The 21,111-nt window shown below is 40.2% G+C and overlaps 1 protein-coding gene across 1 annotated transcript in view; it reads left to right on the plus strand.

The window, feature by feature from the left end:
* The window catches only part of ADAMTS19 (ADAM metallopeptidase with thrombospondin type 1 motif 19), a 271,324-nt gene extending 253,378 nt beyond the window's left edge, over positions 1 to 17,946 (plus strand). Inside the window, exons 22-23 of the mRNA XM_074953075.1 lie at positions 14,112 to 14,289; positions 17,717 to 17,946. Coding sequence (XP_074809176.1) covers positions 14,112 to 14,289; positions 17,717 to 17,868 — 330 coding nt within the window. The 3' untranslated portion in view covers positions 17,869 to 17,946. The remainder of the gene's footprint in view (positions 1 to 14,111; positions 14,290 to 17,716) is intronic.
* The last annotated feature ends 3,165 nt before the right edge of the window (positions 17,947 to 21,111 follow it).

A 21,111-nucleotide genomic window follows, 5' to 3' on the forward strand; every position in this document is an offset into this window, starting at 1 on the left:
AAAGTCGAAGAAGGGGTGACATGGTCAGAACAGGCAAAAAAGGATGATCCTTGCAATGGAGTTTGAATTCACTTCAGTCATGTAAGGGAGACAGGCTGAAATACAGAATAGTATCTTGGTAAACAGGGCAGGAGTGAAAAGGTAAACTTCTGAGTTATCAGCATAAAGATGACAGCTGAAACCACGTGAGACCATGAAAAGATCACGCAAGGAATAGGGGTTCTGAGATACATGAAGGTACTGTGTATTTTTTACTCACCTCTAGTAAAAGGAGAATAAGAGTGGATACTGAAAAATAATTGAGAAATTATAAAAATATTCTGTAGAAGATCTTTAAAAATGTATCTTTTTTCAACATGTAAATAGTAGTATATATGAGCTTATTATCATTTTATATATATATAAAATTTTGAATCACAGGGCAATTTTACAAATGTCCTACACTGTCCCTTCCAGTCTGCTAGAGCCGCATCCTGAGTTCTAACCTTAGCTTGAAACTTTAAACTATGTAGTTTGGCTTCCATTTTCTCTACTAAAGTTTGTCACTTTTTAAAATTGACATTGACAGGAGTGATTGGCCTCTGTGTTACTGATCTAAGTAGAAATGCCTGTATAATCAACACAGACTTTTGCTTGCAGTAAAGCAGAAGCAGCAGAAACCCCTTCATTAGTGTATGAGAATTTAAAGATATTTATTACAATATGGTTTATCTTAAGGTGAATGTGTTAGAGATAGAAACGTCAGATTAACTTTATTTTGTATTGACTATAGTTTGAAATATAATTGTCCTTCTATATTCTGTACAGATATCCTACTAGTTATTTATTGGACTGTCATATTTTTGGAACATGATAGTTGTTGTTTTAATGCTGTATTAGACTCAGAGATCTAGCTAATGATCCCAGTGAGCCAAAGGTTTTCTTCCAATACAAATTACCCAGTAAAATGTTGTCACCAGCTAGGGCCTATATTTTTTTGTCACACAAAGTATATCTCAGAATTAGGTGTATTTCATTTGGCTAAAATACAGTATGTTACATGATTCAGTTTTGTAATTTATATAACCATTGTATTCATTAATTAAACAGGGTTCCTCAAAACTTTGTCAGATATGAGTATGTGAGGCAAAAGAGGGTATTTTTCAGTGGACAAGGATACTGCCTTGGGCAAAGTCCGAGTTTGAACAGCCTGGGTCGGTCCTTGACACAGACAGTGGTGGTTTAAGTTAAATCAACAAAAAGGCAGTCAATAAACATAACGTAAATGAGACCAAAAGAAAGCCCTTCGTCCTCAGGGCTTTTGTCCCCATCTTCTTCCCTTGTAATCCAGAAGGCTTTAACTAGCTCAGAGACAGCCTAATGCTGGCTCCTCTGGCAGTCTGAAAGCGAGTTGTTGCTCCCTTGAAACCTCAAGCTCTCATCCTCATTAGCAAGAGCAGTGCTGAGGCATGTCTAGTGGAGCCCTGGGGATACCTTTGGAAACCATTAGTTGGCATTCAGGGCAGAAGGCGCAGAAATCTTTGGTCTCTTTGTGTATACTGGGCCACAAAAAAGTGCCAAAATTCTGGACCTAGTTTTGTAATTTTCCCCAATGACCTTTACAGGGTATGGATTATACCAAGTGAAGGAGTTTACAGCGATATATTGTAGGCACCAGGAATTGTGTTTGAACCTCCTTCATCTGCTGGTCTTGATCTACCTAGTATAAAAGGTCTGTCTTGAGGGCAAAATATGGATATTGCCATGACCTCTGGAGTTCTACTTCCTCATTGTTAATCACAGCCATCTGCTAATGTAGTCGGCCCAAGGTCTGGTCAGTTTTTTATTCCAGTCAAAAGTCTGAGAAGACAATCAGCATCTCAGGGTTTAACTATGGCATGGGGGGTCTCCCACCAAGCTTGTGGAGAATGTTTCCCATAGTCCTCTTCTCTGATTTGGCGAGTTCCTGGGTCTGATTGCTCTGCTACACCTATGACTGCAGTGGCTTTATTCACTTCTTGTCGTTCCTTTCTTTCTATACCCCTCTCCTGCCAAGATTTCTTGTTCCAGAATCAGTAGAAAAATATCTAGAAAAAAGGGTCCCCATGTTATCCCACAGGCTAGCATCCTCAGGGGTAATTTACATAGGAAGCTTCAACAGCTTGTAGGAAGCTTCAACAGCAGCTCAGGAAAGCATAGCCAATCTCATCCTCATATTACCAGAAAGGGTAGGTCTTGGGGGACACACACACCTTCAGAGGCTCTTGTATCCCACAACATTCAGTTGCACTGTGGTGCTTGGATAGTGTCTGATATACCTGTGGATGCAGTGGGTACAAATTTCTCCTATTGTAGGTCGCCACTCTGCTTCCACTAGTTCTCAGATGAATGTCTGGACAGCACCAGAGTCTACAAGGGCCAGAGTTTCCTTCTCATTGATTTTTACCATACGATAAGTTTTCCTGGGCCCCTTCTCCAGGCCCTATTTTCTGCCATACAATTGACCAAAAACACATTCCTTGTATGGGTACTCCATGTACATATGCCCCAGTTGGACACAGGAGAAACAGACAACTGCATCCTGTCACAGCCTGCTACTTTGGTTGATCTCTTCCTGTGAAGATTTTGGGTATCCCTGTGCTTGGGCAGGTGGCTAGCAAAGGTCTTGTTACATGATTGGGGATATCCATCTGTTAACTGGGAGGGCCTTAGGAGGGTCACAGACTTTGGGCTCTTTCTGATGCCCAGGCATGTGCTAAGGCCTTCTTGGGACTCATCCAATGTAATTCCCTTCTCTCCCTGGACACACATTTCTCCTCCTTGCTGTTCATAGTGGTCTATGGTTCCTCTCCATTGGCATCTCAGCAGCTTGACCAGTCAAGGAGTCCTCCACGAGGCCGGTAGCTTCCTACAGCTTTTCCAGTTGGTGTCTGCAGACCCAATCTTAACCATTAGGAGAATCTGTATGAACTGCTTGAGGATGATCAGCTCCACAGCCTGGGGTCTTGTCCAGTTTCCAGCTTTAATCAGTACCAGCAGAAGCCCTTCAGCTTCTGGGCCACCATTTGAGGCCTGGCCTTGGGATTGTACTCTCATCTGGAAGTGCTGACGGTAGGTTATGCCTAATCAATCCAATATAGCTTAATCAGTTTAATCTTGGGCAAGATGAATGGGCAGCCATTCCATCAAGACCTTGGTACGTTGCCTGACCTTCCCCTCTTCAGCAAGACAGCTAGCCTGATGGCCCATTTCTCTAGAGGCCATTGTGATGCTGTTGCTACTTTCTCAAAGGTTATGTGGAAGGAGTCTGTGTCATCATCTGCCATCATCTTAAGAAGCATCAGGGCCAAGGGCATTCCCTGAATCTCGGGAGGTTTGTCTCCTGACATTGAGGGATTTGAGCAGCTTTTTAAAGTCAGCAGGACAGTTATATATTATAGTAACTTTTAGTGCATTGTCATCTGCTTGAACAGCTGCTGTAGTCACAACTCTTGCTGTGATTACAAATAGGCTAACCACCGCAGGAGCTGATTCATTTCTATTGGGATTTTTGTTTGTTTATTTCTGCCCTTTCAGGGACTAAAAATCCCATTTCTGGTACCACATGTCAGCAGCCAGGAATACCACCTTGGGCAAAGTCGTAGTTTGAACAGCCTGGGTCACTCCTTGACCCAAGAAGCAGTGGCTGAAATGAAATCAACAAGAAAGCAAAGTGTGTAAACATAACATAAATAAGGCCAAAAGAAAGCCCTTGGTCCTAAGAGTTTTTGTCCCCGTCTTCTTCTCTTACACTCCTGGAATCTAGATCTCAGGCGGTCTACAGGAAGAAAGGCTTGGGTGAGAATGGTGGTTGGGGGCAGTGTACTGAGGGGGCATTCTCCTGTTTTGCTAACCTGGCTCATTTTAGGGGATCCAGGGAATGAAGAACCCCTAACCCCTCTCCCTAAGGAAGATGAAGGTGATTTGGGTGTGAAGAGGGAAACGTTAATGAACTAGCAAGGCTATTGACCTTACACCTGTTTTGAGCTCTTCCATCCTCTGATTATCAAGAAAGTGCAAAGCTTCAGGATCCTATTGAACTCATTTCTAGATACTGCACATAACAATAATGCCAAAAATGGCTTTCACTTTCATCTTGCCAGGAGAGTACCTTTCACATGAGATCCTAGCTACTGAGATCTATACCTCCTAGCTGATTACTGTAATTCACTCTGTTTCGGACTGAATAATGTTACATTACACAATGAAGCTCCAGCTTATGCAGAATACAGCAGCATGGCTCTTGAACAAGAAAAACATAACAAACATATCATACTCTCCACTGGGTTTCCACGGGGTACCAAAGACAGTTCCAAGTACTGGTCCTAATATTTAAAGCCCTTAGTGGAATAGTGCTTGTCTGTTTTAAAGGCCAACTTTTTATCCACAAACAACTAAAACAGCTTTTCTCCTTGGGAATGTTAACACTGATGGAGCCCAGATTCAAACTCTCAAAAGCAGGGGCTGAGGGTTACTCCATGATAGGCTGCATCTATAGTGTTACTTACCAAGATAAGATGGAGCCCAAAGTCTGGCTACAATACAGAAGACACTTCTCTGCAGCAGTCGTCTTGCACTAATGAAAAACAGGAAATACAGTGAAAAAGGTACAAAAAAGGGAAAGGAAACACGAAAAAATCCAAGTAAAAGTGGTTAAAAATAGGAAGGGGCCAAAACAGGATTTTCACAGCTAAACTTTCACAGCTAAACTTGGCATCTTGATACTGAGGTGATGGGTGTGTTACAACTGAGTGTGGCAAAGATCTTCCTGCAAATGAGGCATGAAGGAACTCAGACTGCATCATATATTTGGATTCATTATTCCCTCTTCCTTGCGATTAACTGATACACAAATATTGGTACAAATAAAGTAGATATAGTTTGGGACGTAAACAGCTATAGCAAAAGCCGAATAGCTTGATGAACAACTTTTGTGGATATTTTTAACCTCATTTAAACAAAACCACTTATACAAACAAGTACACTGTATGATCTATTAACAGTCCTCAAAATCAAACTACATTAAAAATACAAAGTGAACAAAAAATATTGCAAACCTTCAAACCTTATGCACTGTTATCAGTTTTTGATTCTTCAGTATGCTGTTTCACACTCACTTTATTAAAAGTTTGAAACTGCTTGAATGCTGGAACTGACAAACCTATACATAAATGATTAGGAATGCTGTGCTAGTAATTTCCAGAACTCATCATTGAGTTTCCTTATAAGAACATCTCTCTCCGGTTCAAATGTTACTTAGACTTGTAAAACGCCTTTCTGAGTAATCTATTTATTCTTGAAGACAAATTGTCCAAGTCAATTCTGTTAACATTGTCACAGATTGGCGCTTCTTATTGTAGATTGTATCAGATCCTGTAATGATTGCCTATTATTTTGGCTGAGAGACACATTTTGACCGTTACTGACTGCCAGTTACAATTTTTCCCTTAATTTAGGAATTCCTACTTCTTACTGAAGCCAGCTGGAAACAACTAAGGCATTACAGCACCTTTCTCAGCTGTTGGCCATAGGAATATGTATTCTCTCCAAAATATATATCTTTGGCAGGGAACAGAAAGAAGGAATCTCGGGTAATCCTTGTGCATGCCAAGTGTAAGGATTGTTATATTTAACGGCTAGATTTCAGTCCCTGAAATTATATTTAAAAGAAGTTCAAAGGTAGGCCAGTATTCATATAGAATGTGTAGTTTTCATGCAAAAAAACTTTAAAAATAGCTTTTCACTATATTTATCCAGGATTTTTTTTGTAGAGGCTTTAACAGGAATGTTTTACATGACTTGCAGCTTGAATGGTTTTACAGTACCTTTAGGACTGTGTCCAAAACTGCCAGATTAACAGCCACATAAAAAAACTCTGGCTGCATATTAGAACATTTAGTCTAAACCTACAAACACAGTTGTCCTACGGGAATTTTTGCTAATCAGCTACATGGCCTCAAAATGTAGGTCACCTGAACAGTCAGAAGTAAGAAATAACTAGAACACCACAAAAATGAACTACAGTGTGTGCAAGTGTGACATTCTTTTTTGGCGGAAAAAAAATTCGTGAGAGAGCATTCCCCAGTACATAGTAATGAAGAGTAGGGTGAAATTAAATTAGGATTTACAGAGGACACCTGCTGAACCGCCACACTTTACTAAGTTTTATGTATAATTAGTTTAATTATTTCATAAGTGATTTTGACTGCATAGATTTTCTGATTAAATTCATTGCCTAACAAATTAGCATGGAAGATATTGATAGTCATAAGTAGGATCTTCTTTAAATAATTTTAATCCTCTCCTCCAAAGCACTCACAACCCCTCCAAGCGTGGTCTCGTCTGCAAACTTTATAAGCATACTCTCGATGCCACTATCTAAATCATTGATGAAGATATTGAACAGAACCAGACCCAGAACTGACTCCACTTGTTATGCCCTTCCAGCATGACTGTGAACCAGTGATAACTGCTTTCTGGGAACAGTTTTCCAATCAGTTTTGCACCCACCTTATAGTAGCTCCATCTAGGTTGCATTTTCCTAGTTTGTTTATGAGAAGGTCATGCAAGATTGTAACAAAACCCTTACTAACGTCAAGATCTACTGCTATCCCCCTATCCCCGCATCTCCCTCTCAGACTCTTAGGCCTTTCTCCTGTCTGCCTTCTTTCTTCATACGGTTTGCAGAACTAATCCTCCAGGCCCTCTGTTCAAGGTCTGATGTAGAACTGGCTTACAGGTTCTTGCTAAACATGTCATACTGAGTTCTCTTCTTTCTCATCTGGCTCAGGCATTCCTGGGTATGGCAGGAATACCTCAAGGATGCAACAACTGCAGCTAAAACACAGAGGTACCACTGTCATACGGGAAAGTGAAAGCTAAGGTTCAGAACTCCCTTCCGTTAATTGCGTTGGTAAACAATAATAGAATAACATTTATTTAAATATTTTGGAATGTTTTCTACATTTTCAAATATATTGATTTCAATTACAACACAGAATACAAAGTGTACAGTACTCAGTTTATGTTTATTTTTATTACAAATATTTGCACTGTAAAAAACAAAAGAAATAATATTTTTCAATTCCCCCATTGCAAGTACTGTAGTGCAATCTCTTTATCGTAAAAGTGCAACTTTTATGTAGTTTTTTTGTTACATAACTGCACTCAAAACCAAAACAAAGTAAAACTTTAGAGCCTACAAGTCCATTCAGTCCTAATTCTTGTTCAGCCAATTGCTCAGATAAACAAGTTTGTTTACATTTGCAGGAGATAATGTTGCCTGCTTCTTGTTTACAATGTCACCTGAAATTGAGAACAGGTGTTCACATGGCACCATTATAACCAGCGTCACAAGATATTTACCTGCCAAATTGTCCTAAAAATTCATATGTCCCTTCCTGCTTCAACCACCATTCCAGAGGACATACATCCATGCTGATGACAGGTTCTGCTCGATAATGATCCAAAGTAGTGTGGACTGATGCATGTTCATTTTCATCATCTGAGTCAGATGTCACAAGCATAAGTTTGATTTTCTTTTTTGGCGGTTCAGGTTCTATAATTTCCGCATTGGAGTGTTGCTCTTTTAAGACTTCTGAAAGCATGAACCACATCTAGTCCCTCTCAGATTTTGGAAGGCACTTCAGATTCTTAAATCTTGGGTTGAATGCAGTAGCTATTTTTAGAAATCTTACTTTGTTACCTTCTTTGCATTTTGTCAAATCTGCAGTGAAAGTGTTCTTAATACAAAGATGTGTTGGGTCATCATCTTCTTGATGATGACTGCTTTCTTGAGACTGCTATAACATGAAATATATGGCAGAAAGTGGGTTAAACAGAACAGGAGACATACAATTCTCTCCCAAAGAATTCCGTCACAAACTTAATTAACACATTATTTTTTTAACGAGCATCATCAGCATGGAAGCATGTCCTCTGCAACGGTGACTGATATACAAATGTTTAGCATTTCTGGCATTTAAATGCCTTGCAATGCCGGCTACAAAAGTGTTAACTCCTGTTCTCACTTTCAGGTGACATTGTAAATAAGAAGCTGGCAGCATTACCTCCCATAAATGTAAACAAAGTTGTTTGTCTTAGGACTGGCTGAACAAGAAGTAGCCTGGACTTGTACGCTCTAAAGTTTTACATTGTTTTGTTTTTGAGTGCAGTTACGTTAAAAAAAAATCTCCATTTGTAAGTTGAAATTTAATGATAAAGAGACTGCATTACGGTATTGTATGAGGTGAATTGAAAAATACTATTTCTTTTGTTTATCATTTTACAGTGCAAATATTTGTAATAAAAATTATGTAAAGTGAGCAAAGTACACTTTGTATTCTGTGTTGTAATTGAATTCAATATATTTGAAAATGTAGAAAAGCATCCAAAATATTCAATAAATTTCAATTCATAGTCTATTGCTTAACAGTGTGACTAAAACTGCAATTAATCACAGTTAATTTTTTTAATCGTGATTAATATTTTTGAGTTAATCGCGTGAATTAATTGCAATTAATTGACAGCCCTAGTGGAAACCTGAGGTTCAGCCACTCTGGAATTGGATATCTGGGTGGCAGCCCTCTACTTCCTAACTATGTTTACAGGACAGGCCCAATGGTGATAGCACCTTTAAGGCCTTTTCTTCTAGCAGCCTGTGACAGTGGCTGATTGAGTAACTCAAAAGTAGCTCCTTCAAAACAAATAATTATTCATTCATCCACAGGTACATAGCATGGAAAGCAAAGGGTAAACAAAATAAAAGGTCTATATTCATATCTCCCCTTAATCTCTTCTTCCAAGCTTTGGTAAGTCCCGTTTATACATTTACTGTCATCTCTTGGGTGGGAAACAGCCTGCACTGCTGCAGCATTCTCTCTGTGTTTTCCTCTGTTAGCCCTGGTCTACACTGGTGGGGGGTCGACCTAAGATACACAACTTCAGCTACGCGGATAGCGTAGCTGAAGTCGGTGTATCTTCGGTCAACTTACCTGGCCATGAGGACGGCAGCGAGTCGACCGCTGCCGCTCCCCTGTCGACTCCGCTTCTCGCGAGCTGGAGTTCCGGAGTTGATGGGGAGCATGTTTGGGAATCGATTTATTGCATCTATCCCTAATAGATCGATCACCCACTACTAACAGCCGATTCATCCCTGCCTCTTCCATAGACCGGCATCTTTAAGTTTTTACTGTCCTCTGTGATCCTAGGTTTGGATTTGGGAGAATAAATTTTGCTAGCCCAACTGAAGCCACATAGGGGTACATTCCCTAGTTAATAGCTTCCCTGTTGTTTCCCTTAAGGACTCTTTGCACTCTTTATATTATCTTATCTTTGCCATTTTTTGTTGTTTCCTCTGGGCTTGCCCCTTACAGCCTCCTTTGATTTATCTCTACTCAGACAGGCAAGTTAATATCACATAGCTGCAAATGCTATTTATAAAACAAAACACAAAATCCACATATTTCCCTCATTTTTCAGAATACTATTGTACCTTCTTTATCATAGCAAACAGGCCTGCAGAAATAGAGAACTATGCTATGTTGCTAACTTGAATGATGTCTCAATAAAGTATATATTTGTCATATCTAAATTTGTTGTGTCTGATTTTCCACTGCCTTGCATCTTGTGAAGTAATTTACAGCTCTGCCTAGTGTACCAAATCAGAATAGTCCTGTTGTCCACTCAGTTTTTATGCCTGTACATGACTGCAAAAAGTGCAAGGCAGTGTCAGGTGCATCATCAGTACAGTTGAGCTCAAGCCACCAAGTTTGGATTTCTGCTCCAAAGACTGGAGTTGATAGATCCAGGGGGTTGGTTTGAGTCCATCTCTAGTTAGGAGACATATTTCAGGGCATGTCAAATATGGTATCTGAAACACATAGTAACTTGTTCAAGAAATTAAGATTTCAATAAAAATGTTGTACAGGTCATGTGTGTCTTTTATCTACATGAACACAAGGTACCGGAGCCCCTGGCATCCATTTACAAGAGAAACATAAAAAGAAAAGGAGTACTTGTGGCACCTTAGAGACTAACAAATTTATTTGAGCATAAGCTTTCGTGAGCTACAGCTCACTTCATCAGATGCATGCAGTGGAAAATACAGTGGGGAGATTTTATATACACAGAGAACATGAAACAATGGGTGTTACTATACACACTGTAATGAGAGTGATCAAGTAAGGTGAGCTATTACCAGCAGGGGTGGGGGGGTGCGAAGAAAAACAAACAAACAAAAAACCCCAAACCTTTTGTAGTGATAATTAAGGTGGGCCATTTCCAGCAGTTGACAAGAACATGTGAGGAACAGTGTGGCAGGGGGAGGGGGGGAAATAAACATGGGGAAATAGTTTTACTTTGTGTAATGACACATCCACTCCCAGTCTTTATTCAAGCCTAAGTTAATGATGTCCAGTTTGCAAATTAATTCCAATTCAGCAGTCTCTCGTTGGAGTCTGTTTTTGAAATTTTTTTGTTGAAGAATTGCCACTTTTAGGTCTGTAATCAAGGGACCAAAGAGATTGAAGTGTTCTCCGACTGGTTTTTGAATGTTATAATTCTTGACGTCTGATTTGTGTCCATTTATTCTTTTATGTAGAGACTGTCCAGTTTGGCCAATATACATGGCAGAGGGGCATTGCTGGCACATGATGGCATATATCACATTGGTAGATGTGCAGGTGAACGAGCCTCTGATAGTGTGGCTGATGTGATTAGGCCCTATGATGGTGTCCCCTGAATAGATATGTGGACACAGTTGGCAACGGGCTTTGTTGCAAGGATAGGTTCCTGGGTTAGTGTTTAGGTTGTGTGGTGTGTGGTTGCTGGTGGGCTGTCTGTAAGCAAGGACTGGCCTGTCTCCCAAGATTTGTGAGAGTAATGGGTCGCCTTCAGGATAGGTTGTAGATCCTTGATGATGCATTGGAGAGGTTTTAGTTGGGGGCTTAAGGTGATGGCTAGTGGCATTCTGTTATTTTCTTTGTTGGGCCTGTCCTGTAGTAGGTGACTTCTGGGTACTCTTCTGGCTCTGTCACTCTGTTCTTTCACTTCAGCAGGCTGGTATTGTAGTTGTAAGAATGCTTGATAGAGGTCTTGTAGGTGTTTGTTTCTGTCTGAGGGGTTGGAGCAAATGTGGTTGTATCGGAGAGCGTGGCTGTAGACAATGGATCGTGTGGTGTGGTCTGGATGAAAGCTGGAGGCACGTAGCTAGGCATAGCGGTCAGTAGGTTTCCGGTATAGGGTGGTGTTTATGTGACCATCGCTTATTAGCACTGTAGTGTCCAGGAAGTGTTGATGGTGGGATGGAAATCGTTGAAATCATGGTGGAATTCCTCAAGGGCTTCTTTTCCATGGGTCCAGATGATGAAGATGTCATCAATTTAGCGTGGGTAGAATAGGGGCATTAGGGGACGAGAGCTGAGGAAGCGTTATTCTAAGTCAGCCATAAAAATGTTGGCATACTGTGGGGCCATGCGGGTACCCACAGCAGTGCCACTGATTTGAAGATATACATTGTCCCCAAATGTGAAATAGTTATGGGTGAGGACAAAGTCACAAAGTTCAGCCACCAGGTTTACCGTGACATTATCGGGGATACTGTTCCTGACAGCTTGTAGTCCATCTTTGTGTGGAATATTGGTGTAGAGGGCTTCTACATCCATAGTGATATCAAGTGATTTTCTGTTGCAAACATTTAATAAAGTAAACAACTGCAAAAAATGGACTATACTTGAAATATACTTCATAATCTAGATCTAGCAGAGGGGGAACAAATGGCAACACTATATAATTATTTTGCTATGAAATTACACTTAAAACAATAGCACATATGTGACTAGATAATTAATGTACGTATGTCTCATGAGATTCTGTGAACATAAAGTCAGCAAAGGAGGAAGGGTGTGTTTCACAAGTTCAGATTAGATTTCATGTGCATCTGTGGGGCACTGCCCTAGTTTGCCTTCCAGGATTTTATTTCACAATCATTTTTTATGGAAAAAGAACGCTACTGTTACTATACTATTTTTTCTGACACCATTCGCCTTGGCAACAGTAAGATGGCAAGGCTGATTGGGTTCTGACTGCACAGTCAGTTCTTCATGCAAGTTTGATTGTGTGGTGTAATGTACTTGCATGCATCATGTCATTTTGATAAGATTACACCTATATCGCTGTTTAGCTGCCATGGAGCCTAATCTTGATTCTAAAGCCTGAAATGTTTTCTCCATGCTTCCTATGGAATTCAAGATAAGTGTTTTGGCAAAGGTCCCCCGACTCCACCACCAGCTGGCACATCTATTTCTCCCCAAATGTAGAAAGTGGTCCACGCTAATATAATGTCAGGCTAACTCAGTTGAGCATGATCAATCAGGGACATCCATGAGGTGGCAAATTAACAGGTCCACAGCCCATCAGCATGAAAAGTCTATGCTGTATCACATGATTTTTACTTGATCTGGCCAGCACGTTGCTAAAGGATATGTTCAGGTTTGGGATCGTAATAGTCACATTCCACTGTGCTGAATAATGTCTGTCTGCTGCCTATCTGTGCTAGAAGTCATCTATTCTTGTTTTTAATCACACTCAGTGTATAACATGGTTCTGGTGGGCATCAGAGAGAGAACAACTGTTCAGGCTCTCTTTGCTGTGGTTGTGCCCAGTCTTGATTAGGACCCAAAGGTTTGTTGCTTAATTGGTTGGTGGCCTGTGATATACAGGAGGTCAGACTAGATGATCTGATGGTCCTTTCTGGTCTTACAGTCTCTAACTATAACTCATTTACCAAGTGAGTGTACAATTGTACAGTATAGTATAGGTTGCTACATGAAATTACCTTCATGCAGAGCACCTGTGATGTTTGCTTTACTGTTACATATCTTGGCTCAAAGGAATGACTTCCTACAATACAGGTACCAGTTGAAGAGTATATAAGTTGTCCATCTACAGCCATAGTTATGTTCTATTGGCACCAGTTCCATAGATTCCATATTATGCCCATGGAGATTTGTCTCAGTAGATGTGAGAACTTCCCTATGGCCTGTTGCAGGATTATACACATGCAAAGGCATGCTACATTTAGTGTAGATGGAGCTCTTAAGTCCTTGATTCCCTCTCTTTTTGGGTTGGAGTCTCCTCTGATTGTGAGTTTGTGCCGTATATATGGTTGCCACATCTCTCCTGTTGTTTGCCTATTCTTTCTCCCTGACCCAGCTTCTTCTGTTTCTCTTCTCTTTTTCTGTGTATTTTAGTGGGGTTTGAGTTCCATTTTTCATTCTTATTTTCTTGCTACTGCTGTTCTAGATCTCTCCTTCCCTTCTGAATCTCTCCCTTATTCCTCAGCATCTTCCCACAAAACCTTCTCTCCTCTCTCTATTTCTCTCCCCTTTTCTCTTTTCTCTGTTCCTCTTCACACTTTCCCTTTGGATCCCTTGGGTGTGGGAGGGAATAAAAAAATCTATTGGGGTGCCTTAATCCTTGCAGGAACTGAGAAGAAGCAGATCAGGTTGATGGGTCCTTGAAGAAAACATGAAGAGAAACAGACTTAAAAAGAATTGGCATTCACTCTGCTCAGTGAGGGGAGCAATTTAGCAGTGGGGTTGGGAATATGGCAGGCTCTTCATCGTTCACTACTCCTTTTCTCCAGTTTCTGTGAGCATATTCTGTTGCTCCACCTGTCCTCTTTTTGTTGCCTCCTGAGGGTAAATTCAGAAATAGGGATGGGAGAGAAGGCCTTGGAGCTCACAGGCTTCCTTTGCTTTGCTTTTTCACCACTGGTGCTTCAAGATGTGTGCGTTGCTGATTGTAACAGGTAGATGGAACCAATACCCAACCCTGGCAAGGTTTTATAGATTTTTGGGGGAAGAGCTATAATCCATAAATTGGGAATTGCTGCCGTAAGTATTAGACACAACCATATTTTCTAGTTTACTTGTTTTAAATCAATTTTAATTTATGAAACTATGAATCTGCCTGAAATTCTAACCCCGCTGAGGTCAAAACTTCTACTGACTTCGGGTGAGTCAGGATTTCACTCCAAGTTTTTACAGGAAAAAACAGAATTCTGACACATGCCTTTCTTCCATCTGTTGTAGTGTTCCATTACCTGTGGCAAAGGAATGCAGTCTCGAGTAATCCAGTGCATGCACAAGATCACAGGAAGGCATGGCAATGAATGTTTTTCCTCAGAAAAGCCTGCAGCATACAGACCGTGCCATCTTCAACCCTGCAATGAGAAAATTAATGTAAACACAATCACATCACCCAGGTTAGGTAAGCTGAAAAAAAAAATATGACAGTGCAGAAGTTATCTTTTTCTGTCTTTCCTTATGAAGGAAAATATGGTCCTGTGATTAAGGAGATCTAGATCCTATCTTTATATCTCTTGTAGAATTATGTGTCACTTTAGGCATGTCATTTTAACATCTCTGTGGCTTAGTTTCCCCATATGTAAATTGCAGATAAAAATAGTTTGCAGGGGTTTTATGAAACTTAATTCATAAATGTTTGTAAAGCACACTGGTATCCATGAAGGGGACATGATGTGGTATTCCATCTCCTTATTGTTACTAAACATCAAAATGTAAATGTCTTTATGTTGGTGTTAGAAATTTATTTCAAACTGGTTATTTTTCTGGTTAATTGCACCACACATTTTTATAGAGTTGAGAAAATATATAAAGTTTAGTTCGGCAAAGTTTTCCAAACAACATTCTCATGGTCCTTAAAGGACCAAGAAGGCCACTTGGAGCTTGTACAAATCGTTCCTTCTGCCAGTCTTTCACCCAGATCACTACATCTGTCCATGATTGTGTAAACATCAGAGATTAAAACTTCAACATAAAGGGATCAGACAAACTCATTGGGACCCTTTTAAAATCCAAAAGTTTCTCAAATTCTGTTTCCTATTAGAGAGTCTGGAAGAAATTCTACTAATGGTGTAGAGAGAGATCTGTTAACCCTACCAATTATCCTCCAGGTAAAATCCCTAATGGAGTTTTCATGAGGTTCTCACCATCAGCTCCTTAGAATGTCAGTCTGAGCATTGAGCATGATTGGGATATATTCAAAGATCTGCTATAGGACACCTTTTCCCAATGATTTTTTCCGAGCCCTTGTTAGGATAAACCCTCCTGTCAAATAGATTATTCCTGAATGGAAAGCAAATCTAATGTCACAAACTTTCTGTAATCCTCCCTTTGAGCTAATGAAGGGTGTTCCCCTTTGAAGTTGGAACCCTTATAACATTTTGTGTAGTGGCCATTTCTCAGCTTGCTGAATGACTGAAATGACAGCTGAGGCTTACAGACCTCCTTATATAGTATTTCATAAGGACAAAGGTGTCCTTCATGTTTTATCTCTCTTTGTGCACAATTGCCCAAGTGACTTCCACCAGCATCAGAGCACATTTTCCATCCATTGAGACAGAGGCATCTCCCTGCCTCAGATGTGAGACAGGCCACAAAGTTCTACTTTACATAAATATACAACATAGAAATTTCAGGCTGATTTGAAATTTATTTACTTTACTTGAAGGACCAAAGGGAGGGAGTGAGGCCCATAAGGCTGAGTTATCTGAGTAGATCAGAAGATGTAGCACTCATGTTTGTAATCTCAAAGTCGACCTTATCCAATAGGAGTTAGGGCCCATTCCACCAGATGCATAGAGGCAATGCTTGCCTTGAGTGCATCTGCCATTTGGGCTTCCAGTCATATTGTTACTAGGCAGTATAGGCACCCATGCTTCTTTAGATATAGCTTTTGACATCTGTTCTGGTTTCTGTTCTCCTCTTCCCCCCCTCCCCCTCACATGAAAGGAGAGCTACATAGATCTTATCTAATTTGAGCCTAACCTTGTTATCTCAAAAAATACCTAATTTAGTGTTTTTTTGGACTAGGTCCATCTATAATGCCCCGCTAACTGTTTTTCTATTCTAGTGTTATTTGCGCATTTAGTTATATTTATTATATATTTGTATTTTAATAGTGTTTGGAGGCCCTGTAACAGGGTAGCTTGCCCCTTAAGGGCTGCAGGGCTGAGGCTAGCCAACTCGCATTAGTAAAGAGGCACACCTGGGTTGGATCAGGGAATTCCTCATAAATATCAGCAGGAAACTGCAGGGTGTGGCTAACAGAACGAGGCCAGGGCCAGGGCTTGGGCTCGGGCTCGGGCTCGGGCTCGGGCTCCAGTCAGAAAGGTGGAGTAGACAGGGATAGAGCAAGAGCTCTGTGGGTATGTCTACACAACAAAGAAAAACCCCCAGCTGTGTAGATTTCTGGGCTTGGGCTGCAGACTGGGCTCTAGGACCCTGAGGGATGGGAGGGCCTGCAAAGTGACCCCTGACTTTGAGGTTGTGCTCAGTAAGTGGCCTTCCCACTATAGGCTCCAATTAGGGATCAGGGTCTCATTATGTTAGGCACTATACAGATGTGAGGTAAAAGGTCAGGTCCTGCCTCATAGAGCTTACAGTCTTGGTTACAACATTCTGGATGAAACAGGTGGACCAAACAAACAGGAGAGGAGGGAGTATGGGTGAGTCAACAGTGCTTTGAGCATGTTTTGTAGGGTAAGGAGTAGTCAGAGCTCACTACCTGCCTGATCATTATCAGCTGACAGAGTTGTGTACGCATCACGGAGAGATGAGTCTTAAGGAAGGATTTTTAAGGAGAATGAGTTAGTGGCTTTTTAGATATTGATGAGGCGTGCATACGCAGTTGTGAGGGAGTAAGTGCAAAGGTTTTTGAGATAGAATGGTTTTGAATGGTGGAAACATTGGCAGAGTGAAGGCAGTAGTCAGCACCATAATGTGTTAATGGAAAAGCTAGGTAGGGTGGGGCTAAGCCATGAAGGGTCTTAAAGGTAAAGAAGAGAAGCTTGTGTTTCACACAGTAGAGAGGGGGGGACTCAAAGAGGGTGATATGACCAGAGCGATGAGCAGGAAAATAATCTTAGCAACATCATTTTGAATGGACTTGAGGGGCAAGGTTGCAGTTGTCCAAGCCAGAGAGGAGGAGATTGCAGTAATGAAGATATGATATGATCCTGTCTGACCGAGTATACCATCCTATTCCTGAAATCTCTCTCTCTCTCTGTGGATAGTCAATACAAATGTATTGCAGTGGCCATTTTTCTCGATAAAAGGTATTTGCTTTATTTATACTTTTGCAACTATTAGCTTGAAATTGTGCCTTCTTATAAGTGTATGGCATTCGTGAAAGGGAAACTGTCAGTCTACTTAGCTGGCCCTCAAAAATTCTAATTGTTAAAATATTGGCAGCATGTCACCAAGATAGGATTTTTTCCTCTGTTGAAAAATAAACTAGCTTCACCCTACCCATTCCTTCCGACCAACAGAGCCCCAGTGCCCTCCCAGCTTCCTTTCCTCTCTGCTGCCTCCCTCCAAAGTACACCAGCGCCCTCTTTCCATGCCTGCTGGCCACTTCCTTATCAGTTACTCCTGCCTCTGCTCTCACCCAGTCCACTTCTTGGTTCCTGACCAATGGAGTCACTAGCAGGGAGGTCCGTTGTGTCAGAAGTCCTTAGACACCCTTAAGAACACCTCTGCTATCTGATTCTTTACTAACAAATTTAGTAATAGGTAATAATAGAATGAATGAATGTTATACTCTGCCTTAGGTATCAAATGAACTATTTGAGTGTATAGATATATAGTTGTGTTTTTTGTTTGTTGTTTCACAGCTGCTTTAACATTCAAGTGCCTAGGAGACCAGTGGCCTGTATACTGCAGAGTGATACGAGAGAAGAACCTCTGTCAGGACATGAGGTGGTATCAACGTTGCTGTGACACATGCAGGGACTTTTATGCGCAAAAAATGCAACAAAAGAGTTGACCTCTGTCAGGCTGGCTGGCTCTCAGCTCTTTGCAATCTCATTATTTATACACACACACACACACACACGCTTCTTCAGACCAAATATTATCAGATTACATATAATTTAATCAAATTTAATTTATTTTTGCCTGCCAAACATACTTTATTGTTTTGGTTAGACAGCCTTTGTGTTTTATTCTCTGAGGTTTTCATAATTTTTATATGAACAATTTTGGATACATATATCAGAATTTTTTTAAAAATAGTATTTTAAATGTTTATGTTCAGTAGGGTCATCTCTCTGTTGCCAAAAAAGCCCTCATATTATCTTGAATTTATTTTAATTTAGCTGAATAGTTTTGCTGTATTTGGAAATAAAGCCAATTTTTTTTTTATTTTAATTTTTTGGCATTCAGAGTCAGAATGACCTTGTTTATTTTGCAACAGATGTTGAGGTGCCTAAGCTAACATTGTTGAACAGGTTATTACAGAATGTATTGTGAAATCAGTTTCTCTTTGGTTTAGAGACATACTGTAGGAGAGAATCTACTGTAACATATAACCTATGATGAACAAAAAAAATCAAAATAGCGAACTAGGGATTTTGATCGTGCTCATGAACACATACTTGAACACAAGTATTGAATCAATGAAACACTGTAGAGATTTACACTGAATCACTCACTGTTGCACTGTTTGAGGTAGTTTAGAGAAACACAAGTTCTAGAATTTGTACCATCCTATGAAACCACGTCTGTACTGTTTTAACATGTCACTTGATTTTAAATGTTTTCAGCAAAAGACCCATGCCTCTTTATGCCTTTGTCTGTCCTCTTTGCAGTTCTACAAATGGAAGAGTCCTTTTTCCTGCCATTTGTATGCGTAATCTGTTAAACATTTTCCAGTTCTTTGTTGATGACTTAGAAGATAGCTTTGTGATACTGCTTTCGTTTCATCTTTGTTTTATGAAAGTCTTTATACAAAAAAAAGTTTTACAATTTTGTGAAACATTATGAAACAACTAAAATTTTCCTTATGAGAAAATACTGTACATGATTCACATGATTTTTACATTTTCAATAAAAAAATAAAACCTCTTTCTTGATTTCTGTTTTTCCTATTTTGTGCATCTGAATTATTGCTCGGTTTGTTTCCCTTTTTTAAATTTTAAATAGAGCTTATGTCATCATCCCCACCCCTGTCTCCATACTACAAGTCCATGGGACTGAGCAGCATAAAGGGGCTCTAAAAGCTCTGGACCTGAGGGGGAGAAGTCCCGCAGCTCAGGAGAGAGGAAGACAGCTATAGGTTGTCTCCTGAATACCCCTTTGCAAACTGTCTGTAGGAGGAATGTGTCTGGCATGGGAGTGGTTGGAACTGCTACCCTTAGGCACTCAGGGATGCACAAAAAAAATTACCTTTGGGCTGGCACCAAGGATGCAAAGTTTCAGAGGCAAATGAGAATATTTTCTACATATAATGAGTGAAATCGGGGGTTATCATCTAAGTTTACCTGCAACTTTAGCTACAGCTTTCGTTTCCTCAGTGGCTGTAACACTTGATTATTAGCTGTACGTGCAGTCTGCAACTTGGAAGTCATGTGTACACGTAGTGTAAATGCGTCATATTTCCTTCTCTGGATGAATTTAAAATGAAGTAATGTATATTTTGTTGCTGCATTTTATTTAAGCACTTCCCTATAATTCAAAGAAACAATACAGATCAATGTGCCATTTTATTAGAAAAAGAGGGAGAAGTTTTTTTTAAGAATGCACTAGGTTTGTGAGCACAGCTATGATGATCTCAAAATGCATTGTTGCCTTGCACAGCACTGCCACCCCGGAGAGCACACTGATCTGACTGACAGCTGGAAGTACTTTCCAGATGTGCTCAGTGAGGCAGTTGTGCTCTTCCAGCAATAGATAGTCACCTCAGAATTTACTCAGTTCTTCAAGCAGTCTCTCTCTATTAATGAGTTTTCCTTCCAAGCTGATGAATAACACTTCAACCTATGTCAACTATCCAAGTTCAGTTGGACAATAAGGGTTCAGTTGGACTCCTATTCAGAGGGTCCAGCAAAAGGCCTGTATGCTATTAAATCTCATTTAAACCCTATTTTGGCTGAGTTAAGTATCAAAGAAGTATTTTGACTGATTTAAGTATCCATTAAGTGGGATTTAAGTATTGCATAGAGGTTGTACTAGCTTTCTGTGCAGGAGGGAATTTCACTCCCAATGTACACTGTAAAGCACAGCCCTGGCCAAAAGTACAACAATTACCACTTATTCCACCTGTCTGACAGGTGAAGTACTCCTGGAATTTTAGTTGCATGTCACTTACTCTTGGAGGAGCATTTCTATTCACTTTCATCCTCAGTGAGCACTACAGAAGCAGTGTCCTTTGGGTCATTTCTATGCATAAACATTCCCTGTAAAAAGAAAAGTAAATTAAATATTCAATGAAGAGTAGCAAATTAGAGTTTAAAAAAAAAACAAAAAAAACCCCTAACCAATGTCGACATTCACATCTCAGCAACCTGTGACTGGGAGATGTTGCAGAGGATTTATGTGCTCCTGAAAGATGGAATGGGGCCTATCTATCCAAGCATTTAACAGCACTAATCACCACACTCGCTGAAGTCACCATGGTAAATAGAGCGACATAGCACTGTATAGCTATTAAACTAAATCAATAACTTCATGAATGTCACAAACTGTAATCTAGCTATATATTCCATTCTATAGCATTCCATGCCTTCCTGCAAAGTGGTTCAATGACACAAACAAAAATGAAAGAGTGGTATGCTACGGCAGTCTTTGGAGTATCAGGAAAGTAGGCTTAAGCCCTTCCCCTCCAATGAGGTAGTGGCATTGGAGTTCAGGCCCCATGAAGTAACAAAGGCTGCTTTTAGTTGTAATATTTGACCCAATTCTGAATAACTGCATTCTGCTAAAACCAAATTAGAAGCTGAATAGTAGACAGAGCAATAAATGATTCAGTCACATGTTGTATTTGGTCATTCATCACAGCCAGCCATACTGTAGGTCCTGCAAGGAGGCAGCAACTGCTCTTGCCTAACTATGCAATTTCGCAGAGTTAGCTGAAAAATTATTTAGTCAAGCCAAATTTCAGTGCCATTTTGTTGAGCTGCTCTACAAGTCAGATAATTTCAAACTGTACCTTTATAACAAATAAATTGTCTGGGGCTTTGTTTATCCATTTATATAGGTCCCAGTCCTGCAAAGTGACTGCCTTGCTAGT

This window comes from Natator depressus, chromosome 5 (genome assembly GCF_965152275.1).
Source record: "Natator depressus isolate rNatDep1 chromosome 5, rNatDep2.hap1, whole genome shotgun sequence".
Taxonomy (NCBI): Eukaryota; Metazoa; Chordata; order Testudines; family Cheloniidae; genus Natator; species Natator depressus.